Source organism: Necator americanus, chromosome I (genome assembly GCF_031761385.1).
Source record: "Necator americanus strain Aroian chromosome I, whole genome shotgun sequence".
In the NCBI taxonomy this organism is placed as follows: domain Eukaryota; kingdom Metazoa; phylum Nematoda; class Chromadorea; order Rhabditida; family Ancylostomatidae; genus Necator; species Necator americanus.
In genome coordinates this window covers 10,069,768-10,082,343 of record NC_087371.1, presented here as the reverse complement: position 1 = coordinate 10,082,343, position 12,576 = coordinate 10,069,768, and the positions used below count along the sequence as shown (strand labels likewise).

Sequence of the window (12,576 nt, the reverse complement as noted above, 5' to 3'; positions counted from 1 at the left end):
TTTATCCTGATGCTAGGCAGAATAAAAGGGAGCTAGCAAGTACAACAGCTACGAATAAAATCGAGAAATTTCTCGGTCGATAACTGCCCGAGAGCAAAGGGTGGTCCTGCAGAGAGTGGAGGAATTGAAGCTGCGATGTAACAAATTGTACTGCTGCCACTCAAGAAAAAACCACCATATGCCCGATAGCCATTGGTATTTTCGTGAATCGATTTTTTCTTTTTTTTTTTCTAGAAATAAACTCAATCACCTGTGTTTGCTGCTCCTTGGCCGCAACGGTCTTCATTGGTACCACCTTCTCCGCTTTAGTAGTTTCTTCGTTTTTCTTTGTGGGTCCCGTAACGCTTGACTTCTTTCCCTTTTGTGGTTCAGTCTTTGTTTGCGCTTTCTTTTGCGGTTCCACTTTCTTCGCATCCTTCGGGGATGCGGCGATCTCCTTCTTCTCAGCCTCCTTTTTCTTATCTCCCAATACATTTTTCGCTTCTGGTTTCACCTCATCGCTCTTCTCCTTCGCAGGTTCGGGCGCTGGCCTCGTCCTCGCGGTGAACTGCAACGATTTCACAAATCAGTTTAGTGTATCCTATTACTTTTTCATAAATCCAATCATCTCTACTACTTCAATCACACATGCCTAGATGCGCTCCTCTGGAAGAAATCGAGGGGAATCGTTAGGGAATCAATACGACGTAAAGGAAGAGCAAAAGAAAGTACACTTAAACTTAAATTCACTTCTTACAGTGTATTCTTACACTTAAAGAATTCATAAGCAAATACAAAATGAGTAAAAAAAATAATAATACAAATATAGGAGTATAAATTGAAAAAGTTGGAATTATAAAAATGCAATATAGAAATATGAATAAACTAAATGGATTGTAGATGACTCATTGTCCTTAAACTTTACAGTAAACTAGTATTGATGGCTGATGCAGCTGTGTTTTTAATTTTTGATCGTGTACTATTCCAAATAATTCTGTACTGCATTCCTCACCAATTTTGTGATCATCGATGTGCCACCGTTCTTCTGATCCTTCCCGTCAGCAGGAATGTTCTCTTTCATCTCTTTTTTACTCTCCTTCTTCATTTCATTCTTCTTGTCTTCAACTGTTTTGCCGGCTGCAGGTACTCGAATGGTGGCTTTTCTTGGCGTAGCTTTTGTTCGCTTCGTTACAGTCGCACGATTACGGAGAGCCCACACGTACGTGGCACTTTCTTTCTCTTGATCCCTGCAAAACGCGGAAGCTAAGTTGGACGATTTGCAGCCATAAACGCAGACGTAAAAAACTAAAAATAGGATCTTACCTAGCAAACTTTTTGTTTTTGCTAATAAATTCATCAGCACCAGCAACTGTCCATAGACCAGGCACCGGTGCAACCCGTTTTTTAGGCTGAAATCCATAAGATAAGGAAGCAGTGAAAGACAGGTGTTTCTGTTTCTGTGTTTATTAGAAAAAGGGAAGATGCCGTCCAAAAACCCGCAATGAACTAAGAGGAAAACTTCTAAGGCACTTGTTCCAGAAGGAGGTCACTTACTACAGTCAGTCAAATGAAAAATGCCAGATATGTATATTGTGATGCTATAGGAACGAAATATTACTATACTACGAAATACTACTACTACCACTACTGTTATTATTACGCTGAAGTGGTTAGTAGAAGAACCATGTATAGCAGAAGAGGTTATTTTTGTTGATTCAGAAAGAACACAGAAAAAACGTAATCTAGAAGTGAACTAGCGACTTCTCCGACATTTCCTGACGTTTCCTTAAAGGCATCACCCCACGAATCTGGTAGTATTCGTGTACGGGATCGTAGATTATTGAGAGAGGGATGATTCCGTCCATTTCTTCCTGATTGCCGTAGAAAACGGCCCGGAAGATACTGCTTCGAGCGTTCCGGCGCACTATTTTCCACAAGGAGTTCGATTGGAGCGCGCCAGCCTTGTACACGCGCCGCATCTTCCGGAGAGTTTTTACGGCAATTAGAAAGAGATGGATGGAATCACCACCCTCTTCATAATCTACTATGCCGTATACGAATACTCCACTTGAAATCCGTACCACCTTAGATTCGTGGGGTGATGCCTTTAACCCATTGACAACAGAGCGGATCATTAGTGAACCACACACTTTTCAACAGTTACCTTAACGATTTTCTAATTTTTGAAAGTATTTTTGTACTTGGTGGGTTCACTATAATTTCTTGTATTATTTCTATGTTCAAATAAAGCTCGTGAGGTCGATTGGGGCCAGGCCCGCCAAAAAGGGCGCTATCGTCAACAGGTTAAACATAGCCAAATAAAGGGTTATGGTCCCTTCCACTTCATAGGTAACGCTTCATTCAAACCAAACACCTTATCCATAAAGAAAAAAAAACCAAGTTCACATGAAATTTATTTTTGAAAAAATGTACTCTGGCTAGAGAAATTCGAAGAAAGAATTGAAAGTTGTCGTCGACTTAACCGTGCATGAAAGTGCAGCGCAACGATGCAGTCGAAGCGTATGTGTTATTGCGTCTGCCACCACCGGAGCAGATGTTCATTCAACTAATCGTTGAATAGCACCGTTTCGTGGAAAAATCAGCGTGCAATAAAAGGTGTCCGGAAAACCTGTGTTCGGAAACAAGGAGACATCTTGGAGACAGGCATTTAATCAAATGGGAGAAGAATGCAAACGAAAACTAACGTCATCAATAGTAAAATTGCTCACCTCATTCGGCTGATCATGAATTTTTGAGATAGTTTGCATAGAAATTATGGAATAAGTACGTTAAATTCAAATATGTTCAAATATTGGTGACAACTACGCTATTCGTTTTGAACCTGGTGACATTAGCGGCATAGGTGCGATAGGGAGAAGCCGGGCCCTCCTCAGGTGAAAGGGGTTTAGCTCATAGGGTGCAGCTGAAGTGACGGGGGTCCTTTCGCCAACCGTCCAAAAGTGAAGGGGTAATTTCGCTAACCGTTCAAAAGTGAAGGGGGTCAGAGCAACGGCTCCGACTATCGCATCTATGATTAGCGGAACAACACAAAAAAAAAACACTCATTTGCATTCTTCCATCAGACTAAATGCCGGTTTTAAAAATTTCCCCTTGTATTGTTTTCTTTTTTTTTTGTTTTTGAGGAGAACGAGGTAAGAAAAATCCGCTATGATTGCACTTTTCAAACACATCTACATCCTGCGACGTAACCAGGTAGTCGCTCTGTTTCTGGACGCCGTCGTATACAAATCTGCGGCGAGATATTTGATGAAGCATCGTTGAGAAGCTCAATAATTGAATTTCTGCAGGATTCAAACAAGAAATGAAAGAAGAAAGTGGAAGAGAGGTGGAAGAGAGGAACAAGGCCTATGTCCCTTAGTTTATTTGCTGAAGAGAATTTTAATAAAGCAGAGAAAACCGAGACAACTTACGATCACTTCCACGGAGTACCGTCTTAGAAACGAGTTTGCTGTGATGATCCTGCGTGCGCCCGCGTCACTTTTAGTACAGCCACAGTCAAAAAACCTCTGCCCGTTTGAATGATTATTGATAATGAATGGCTGTGCATAAAAACCACAAACGCATGCAAAGCAGCAGCGTACAACGAAGTGTGTGTTGGTTTTTCTTGCAGTAGAAAGAGAAACTGGAGAACAACAGATGTGCGAGATCGTGCAAAAGTGGTGGCGCGTTTGCTTTTGCTTTCGCAGAGGGAGGAGTGCTCTAAAAATAGTAACAATACGTCCAGGTAGTGAATAACTCTCTCCTCTTTACTTACTCGCCTCGCAGCAACCGCATCAGCCTGCAGAGAATGTTTACAGGTTGCAGTTACAAATAAAGCACCAGTAAAGCTAGGATCCGCGATGATGATGATATGATAATGACTTAAAGATTTTTGGAAGATCCTCTTCGAAGAGGATCCTACCACGTCCAAACACTTAACAACAACTACTCTGATCTCGTCTTCTTCTAACCCTTTGACAACAATGCAGTTGAACCGTGAGTAGCCCATTTCTCAACGGCTATTCTTCATGATTTCCTAATTTTTCTTCGAAAGTTTTTTTTTGTTATTGACAATTTCATCGTCTTCGAATAGTGCTATACAACACACAGATCAGGAGAAAACTTTTTTCTGCCACTCCAGATATGCAGAAAAAAGCGCGCTGTGATCAATGAGCTAATTATTTTGCTTCTGTATTAAAACAGGATTGTATTTACACATTATTCCATCCCATACTTATTCTTATATTTTTTATTTCCTTTTAAAGGCATCATCCCACGAATCTGAGGTGATGCGGATTTCAGGTGGAGTATTCGTGTATGGGATAATAGAAGAACCATGTATAGGAGAAGAGGTTATTTTTGTGGATTCAGAAAGAACACAGAAAAAACGTAATCTAGAAGTGAACTAGCGACTTCTCCGACATTTCCTGACGTTTCCTTAAAGGCATCATGCCACGAATCTGGTAGTATTCGTATACGGGATCGTAGATTATGGAGAGGGGGTGATTCCGTCCATTTCTTCCCAATCGCCGTAAAAACGGCCCGGAAAATACAGCTTCGAGCGTTCCGGCGCACCATTTTCTACTACGAGTTCGATTAGAGCGCGCCAGTCTTGTGCACGCGCCATATCTTTCAGGCCGTTTTTTACGGCAATTAGGAAGAAATAGACGGAATCAACCTTCTCTCCATAATCTACAATCCCGTATACGAATACTCCGCCTCAAATCCGTACCACCTCAGATTCGCGGGGTGATGCCTTTAGTCAATATTTGACCCTAGATGTTGACAACCCTTCCAATTCCTTGTTCAAAGACGCACATAAACCTAAGAGCCTACTTTTAAAGAGCATTTTTTGAGTTCTAAGACACTAAACGTCTATTTCCCGCTTCAGGCTAAGCTTGGACGAATTTCACATAGAAAAAGAATCACAATTATGAGAGATAACCGTACCTTATTTGGCTTGAAGTGAACCACAGCACTATATTGACTTTCGTCTTCTAGAATGCTCGATGCATCAGTGGCAGACTGAAATTTATGAAATCATTCGTTTTAGACTTTCATAATGCAACAGATCCTTTTTGAGCATGGAACTTAGTGTTATACACTAAACAACAAATTTTTAAGCATAAGGACATGGTTTCAACAGATTCCAGCGACAGATGTGAATAGTTTCAAAATGAGGACAATATTAATAAAACCTACATTTGGGAAAGGACTATTATTATTATTATTATTATTATTATTATTATTATTATTATTATTATTATTATTATTATTATCATTATCATTATTATTATTATTATTATTATTGTTAATATTATTATTATTATTATTATTATTATTATTATTATTATTATTATTATTATTATTATTATTATTATTATTATTAATATTATTATTATTATTATTATTATTATTATTATTACATATTATCAATGCTTATGTTGTACTGTTAATTTTTGTAATTTTTTTAATATAATGCTTTACTATTACTATTAGTACTATTAATCTTCTATTATGTTAATTATAAACCTATATTTAAAATAATACTATTATTATAGTTATTATTATAATTACAACAATAATAATTATTATTAATGCTTATGTTATACTATTAATAATACTAATACTAATATCATTGACATTCAATATTTTTGAGGGATTTTAAAGGATTTTTCTTTTATATTAAATTTTTAGATGTAATTTTGTGAAGTTCCGTTAAGTGATGAGGATCCGCTATGGTAGGATCAAAACGACATAAAGCAGGGAGCAGTTGCGTAGGCGTTTGCGCTCGAAGCGGTGCGGCCGAGCGTAGCAGTTGGCATCCAAAGGGGACCCTTGCTGACATCGTCCCTAGCTGTAATTCACGATGATCCCAACTCGATTCTATTCGCTACCTCTACCGCGTACACGACTGCACCCTGCTTCATATCGTTATGATCCGACTATACGCATCGTCGAGGCACTGTCTCTCATCGAAGCGACAAAAAAAACCGCAGAGTTTGCAAAATCATTTTGGGTGTACAGGATTCTGGAACTGTGCGAGTACCTCCAAAAAAAAAACAACCAAAAACGAAAAGCCAAAGATGTCACCAGTGACTACGGTGACTCGACCGTTAACCAACAAAAAATAAAGCGAATTGACTGTTTGAGAATTAACGAGATGGGACCCCGACACTGCTGCCGCTGCTGTGATACGAAACGTGACATAGAGATTAGCCTGTGTCGTTCATATCGAGAAAAAAATCGCTTCTTAGTAATGCTAGAAAGAATCGTTCTGGGAAAGATGAGAAGTTTCTGGAATGTGTCCCAAAGGAATCCTATGGACGAGAATGTTTTCAGGAAGAAAACAACACTTCGAATTATCGCCACCTGCTTTTGCCAACTGCACTAGCAATAAACACATGGTTTCACACTAAAATTCCTAAATTTTCTGAAATTTAGGATAGTTCTTCGGAGGCTCAACGCAAGAAAATGAGTCAACATGAACACTTTCGTGCACCCGGCTTTCACCCTGAAAAAAGCACTTCATTCGTGGGCTTTTCACTTCTTCGAAGGACGCAACTCGAGTGCAGCACGAATGGACATCGTACTAATCAATTTTCCATCTCTACGAGCACCTCTTTCTTGGATTTTTGCGGAAAGATCTTGGTCCTTCTCTCAAACCCGCTGCGCTTTAACGCGTAGAAGTTCTCGTAATCTGTGGCAACTTGGAAAGAAACCGTACTCTACTTTCCAGCAAAACATCCCTCTTTCTTTCTTGCTTTATTCTGTCTTCTGAAGAACGTAAGAAAACATGGAACAATCGAGACACTGACTATTTGCAGACTTCTGTAATTGCGGTAGAAATCCGAGTCAAGGACTGAGGTTAGCCAAAATTTTAGTTATCGTAATTAGTAATGGTTTTTATAGTATGAAAACTTTGTACATACACTGAAATGCAGCATGCCACGAATCTGACGGCGAGGAAATTTGCGGGAAAAGCTTGGGATGGGGTTGCGGAGTGAGTGCGGGATCTGGGGTGTTTCCGCTGATCTTTTCCTAATCGTCGAAAAAAGAAAACGGGCAGGAACCGCTTTACTTCCTACGAGTCACGTTAGAACTCTCCTTTATGTACACGCTCCGATCCATTCAATAACCTATTCATTAGTTTTATTTGAATAGAATAGTGAGGAGGCCCTCGACCGCTCGCAAGTGGTGGCGGCGCGTGCACGAGAATAGTCGAATAACATAAAATGCGTTGTCAAAATATTTTATTTTATGCGATAAATTTCAACTTAAAAAAACTCGTTGCAACTGAAATCATCGTAGAAAAGGCGTTTTCCACGCTGTCTTTTACGATTATTAGGAAGAGACGAGTGGAACCACCACGGATCCTGCAATCTACAATCCCATCTCTAGTTTTTTTTTTCCTTGGATTCCCTCACCACGTCGGATTCGTGGTATTCTGCTTTTGAAGGTTAAAAAAAAACGAAAAAGAAAAGTTGAAGATGAAAAAAATGATTAAAAAATTGATTAAATGAATTAAAAGGTGATATAAAAGTTGTAGATGAACTTAAATGTAAATCAAAAGCGAAAAGCTATGCTAAATGCAAAGCGAATGCTCGAATTAAAATTCTGGTTCTAATTTGTTGGATTAATTACTCACCTCATAACTGTCTATTTCTACGAAATCGTCTAATGTGCAGCTATCGTTAGACTGAAATGAGCAGTAGGGTTAAACATGCGAAAAAAAAAGAAATAAACCAAAAAAAAAAAGAAAGCAAGTAAAGTGAAAAAAATCAGAAAAGAAAAATAACGGAACATGCACTCGATGTTATGTTATCTAAGCGTCGTTAATTGCCTATAAGATTGCGACTTTTGGACAAATGCTAGGATGTTACTTCCGTTACTAGTATATAACTACTTGGTCTTGACTACGGATACAATGAAGAGGCGAAATCCATTATTCTGACTGCTGAAACCATTTAGATCAATTCTGCAACCTTTTGTGTGCGGGTGACCGTAGACGACGCTTCGGTGGTGGATGGCGTCCTCTCCGGTAATCTGCTCCTAGCATCGTTTTTCAGAGGACCGGTAACTTCGACCACGATGACGCCTTCTGAAAAGAGAAATATGGCTCCGTCAGAGTTTACAGGACCGGATAAACCTGTCTTAGTTCACGAACTGTAAACAGTTCAGAGCCCGTATCCAATAAAATTCATCCAGTTGGATAAACACGCTTCAACGAAAAAATGCGCCTTGATTGGATACATTGTTATGCAATAAAAATTTGTCAAACACATCACACGGCAAAAATCATACTGGGGAAAATGTCGTTGGGGAGGGGGTGCACTCAGTGGCGCCCTTATCTCGGGAAGCTCTAACTTACTCTTTTCTCCTAGTAACTTAGGTTAACATGTCATACATCCTCTAAGACTAATGCTTAGGCCTTGAGACCCCTATTGATTTGATTATTTATTTCGAGAAATAAGGGCGCCACTGAGTGCACCCATCCACCCGACGACATTTTACCCAAAATACTTTCGTTTCCAATCGTTTTAGCACTGAAAACCTTTCTGCGGCAGACTACCGGGTCCCGCAGCGAAGTGACGTTGCACCGAGTTCACGTCAACAGACAAACAAAGTAGATATTAACAGGATTGGAAAAAAGTCGCCGACGGTTTCGCTTCTGCCATATTTTTTTTATCCTCCCAAGGGCAGATATATTGGAGACGTGGTCACATAGTGCTTCAGCGCCTTAAGCTTCAGATTTCCAGTTCCAGAAAGAGATGGGAACGAACCGACTCCCGACCCTGTCTTGTTCATAAACTTCATTACTCACTAGCATCATTTGTCGGTACTGATCCTTTAGTGACAGCGGTCGAGACGGTTTTTGACGAATGTGGCGACGTTCTACACTTTTCACCGTGTTGACCTTGAGGTATTGCCGCTACTGATGGACAAGCTGGAACAGAACAACATGAGTAGTTTCTATTCAAGAAAAAAAAAACCATATTTAACCCAGCAGAAAATCAGCTTAGAATGGATTCTCTTCAGAAACTACATAATCTGGTTGTTTTTTACTAGACTTTTTTTAGAATTTTTATCTAGGTCTGCCTGGTATGGAAACAAAAAAAGCCCATGCGAATCGTCACCATTTTGAACGACTCAAAATAACATGGTAGCTAACATCAGCAGAAAATCCAGGAAAAGCAGGCGTGATTTCGAATGAAAAATCTTGTATTAAACCTGATTGGCCTAGTGGTATTTTCTAGAAATAGTTTTTCGGTTTCTTTAATTTCGCTTTCTAGACACGATCATGACATCCAAGATCTACCGTATTGATAGGGGTCGTAAAGAGTTTCTTACTAGTATTTTCTTTGCAGTGCAGATCCCTTTCGATATCTTTTAGAAACGATTTTTGAAATATCACACTTTTCTCCAGAAACTGATTGTGCGCTTAAAGGCAGCGTATCAGGAAATTGACGTACTGCCGAAACTCCAGGGAACCTGTAGAGTTTGAGTTTTAAATAACGGAAACCAGCGTAAGCCCCCTCAACTCCTCGTAACCGTCGTTAAAAACGTAGTGGAAGACGGCGTTTTTCCTACGAGATCAGTTCCACCACCTTTTTGCACGCGCCGCATCCATGAGCGAGGAGTCGAGGATCTCCTCACCAGCATATTCAAGCAAAAGCAGCTTATTCCAGCAAAAGCAGCAGCAAAGAATGGGTTGCTGAGAAGACCACACTGATCCTGTACAAATGCGCGCGTTCAAACGTATTTCGTAGGAAATAATGCGGTTCCCACGCCATTTTTCAGGACCACTAAGGGGAATTAGGCGAAGCCAGGATGGATTCCGTAATTTACATCCTGAACTCTATGATTTTCCTCGGGTTTTCGCACTACGTGAGTTTCGTGATACGCTCGCTGCCTCCAAACGAGAACAGTTATAGAGAGTCTCAGCAGCTTAATACACGATAATGATACATACATACGATACACGATAATGGCGACGTATAAAAAAAGAGTGCAGACGTTCAATACTGATCCTAATTCTTTTAGGATCAGTATTGAACGTTAGAGGTGAGGTATCGAGGTAAGGTACGAGGGGAAAAGCTATATATTTCGAGCGGATATGGTCCCACCACCACGCTTGACGCGATCACACCAGACACAGTGATTGTAGTAATTACGAAAAAAGTCCTGAAACAACCTGAAACACGGAGTTCTGGATTTTTCTTGGGAATCCACGGGAATATCGTTGCAATAACCGTATTTTTCAATTTTTTTTTTAAAACAGCATTTCTGTCCGTTTTGAAATTGTGCGACTGTAAAAAACTGCAGTTCTGTTGTAATTCTAAGTTATGCTCAATTTCATCAGAATTATGTTGTCACCTTTATTAGATTTTTTACTTTATCATTAAATATAGTACAGTGCCTATTTTGACCGGAATAACTGTAGTGGAAACTAAAAACTGGAAAACGTGAAAGTTAGGAAAAGTGCTTAGAGCATTCCAGGCGAGCCGTGGCGCTCGGATAAACATAAACATACAATCATCTGAACACTGGACTTACCGGATGCTGCGGAACCAGCAGAATTGGTACTGGGTCGAGTCCTGAATTCAAGTATAGAATTTCATACTTTTGAAAAAAAAAACCCAACAAGTAAACACAACACTGCATTCGGCGAAGTAAAACTCTAGCCATCTATACATAGTGAAGAGATTAGAAATATTACCGAATACTCTTCTTCTGCTCGTCCTCCTTCACTGTTCGAGAAAGATCTGTGGATTTCGGCTGGAATTGTTTCGTATAGAGGTACTTACTGTAACTATGTATAAATCGAAAATGATTCGCTTACCATTCCATTAGCCGCTGAACTACCAGGAGAAAGAGGTCCTAAACAGGATAATAATGGCTCTTCATGAAAATGAGCTGAGTCGAATAAAAAGAAGAGAAGAAAAAAAAAACAAAAACAAACTCTAGTAATTACTTGAATGCGTGATCACCACTGCAGCTGCAAAAAGCGCGGAGTCTCAAGAAAGCAGCACAGTTATTTCAAAGATTTCGACCATAATCCTAATCAATTCAATCATACCGTTCTTATTAATTTTTGCTCCGAAAGAGTACAATAGCTCTGTGGTTCTTGGCGAATGAAGAACTTTCCTACGAAAACTGTCTTCTATACCGCTTAAAGCTTTAGAAGCATTTGCCCACAAGGCTTAGTGTAAAGAAGAGCAGAAAAAAGCATCATCATCATCAACAACAACAGAAAGCACGTGAAGGATGCAGATGACTTTCTGTAGTACTTGACAGTTGCTCTCTCCCCCCAGTTCAAGAAAAAAATTGATTAAACAAATTCTGGTTTTTCATGCGCTAGATTATTGGACCTAAAATACGGTTTTTACAATCGTAAGATAAACTTGACAGCCTTAATTTTCTCGCGGACAAATTTTTAGAAAAATAGAAAAGGAATATTTTTATATTTCTTTTCTATTTTTTGTGTAGGATAAATACCTCGCTCTGTTGACATCTCCTTTTTTCGTCGTCTTCGTCGCTTTGTATCTGTTCTAGTAAGAGATCGATCATTTTCGTCATCGCTCGATGAGCTTTGATTGTAACCTCGTTGCCGAGAATTTCGACGGGCAGCTTAATCGAATAGATTTGTGGCTACGGTAGCAAAAAATATAGTCTTCGATGTAAATATTTGCATCGATGGTTGCGACATATCTGTCGCAACGCGTGAACAAATATACTTATAGACATCTTCTGATCGTCATAAGTACTTATAGACTTATGACGATCAGAAGATGTATCCACAAAATTGTACATGGATGTAGGAGTACTAGAAAACTTATGAATTCCCTATTCTCTACATAATTATGTGTTTACTTCCTACAGCTTACTTCGTTCCTTACTGGATTTCTTCTTCGGTCTTTCCGCTTCTCTTTCCAAACTACTCTCGCGAATTGACGGATTCTTGGGCACCGATGACACGCCTACATGTGACTTCTTCTCGTCCCGTAACGATTCTTGACTGCAATGATATGATTTGTTCCTATACTACATGTGTATCGACCGTGCAGCTCAGGAACTACGCTGTGGTCAGGCCTACAGCCTACAAATAATCAAAAACCAGGGACGAAGAAAACAGTTGCTTATGTGAGAGCACGAAATTGTGCTAGAATCAACAGACGCAAAGCAGTAGTGCGAGGCTATCACTGAAATCAGCATCTATTTCTCAGGGGCATCATGTCTGATTGTCTGGATGAAAGGGAACAAATAGAAACTTGCAAATCGCTTAAAATAATGACAATCTTAAAACAATCATCTCCAATATGGTACTAGTTTTATCGGCTTGGACCTGTGAATGAGTTTACGACATTACTTGTGCTTTCGAGAGGCAGCACATCAAGAAACTTTCCATTTTGGGATCTTTCCATGAGATAGTGGTAAACATGCAGTTGAGGATGAGATCAACTGTGCTCAATTTTCTTCATAAGTCCAGAAAAACGCAGATACAGTAATCTTGCTTTATTTCCTCTATCAAACGACGCAACTTATTACGCGATAAAACGCGGGTAAATGAGCAGCAGATGCTGCACCTCCAGCACA

At 39.6% G+C, this 12,576-nt stretch overlaps 1 protein-coding gene across 3 annotated transcripts in view; it reads right to left on the bottom strand.

The window, feature by feature from the left end:
- The window catches only part of RB195_005035 (uncharacterized protein), a gene marked incomplete at both ends in the record, with an annotated part of 81,483 nt that overhangs the window by 56,249 nt on the left and 12,658 nt on the right, over window positions 1–12,576 (bottom strand). For all 3 annotated transcript variants that reach the window (XM_064177311.1, XM_064177312.1, XM_064177310.1), the window contains 12 exons: window positions 251–547; window positions 992–1,226; window positions 1,303–1,388; window positions 4,930–5,004; window positions 7,628–7,678; window positions 7,965–8,080; window positions 8,804–8,926; window positions 10,537–10,577; window positions 10,700–10,758; window positions 10,823–10,860; window positions 11,479–11,610; window positions 11,868–11,998. In XM_064177311.1, the coding sequence (XP_064034435.1) occupies window positions 251–547; window positions 992–1,226; window positions 1,303–1,388; window positions 4,930–5,004; window positions 7,628–7,678; window positions 7,965–8,080; window positions 8,804–8,926; window positions 10,537–10,577; window positions 10,700–10,758; window positions 10,823–10,860; window positions 11,479–11,610; window positions 11,868–11,998 (1,384 nt within the window). The remainder of the gene's footprint in view (window positions 1–250; window positions 548–991; window positions 1,227–1,302; window positions 1,389–4,929; window positions 5,005–7,627; window positions 7,679–7,964; window positions 8,081–8,803; window positions 8,927–10,536; window positions 10,578–10,699; window positions 10,759–10,822; window positions 10,861–11,478; window positions 11,611–11,867; window positions 11,999–12,576) is intronic.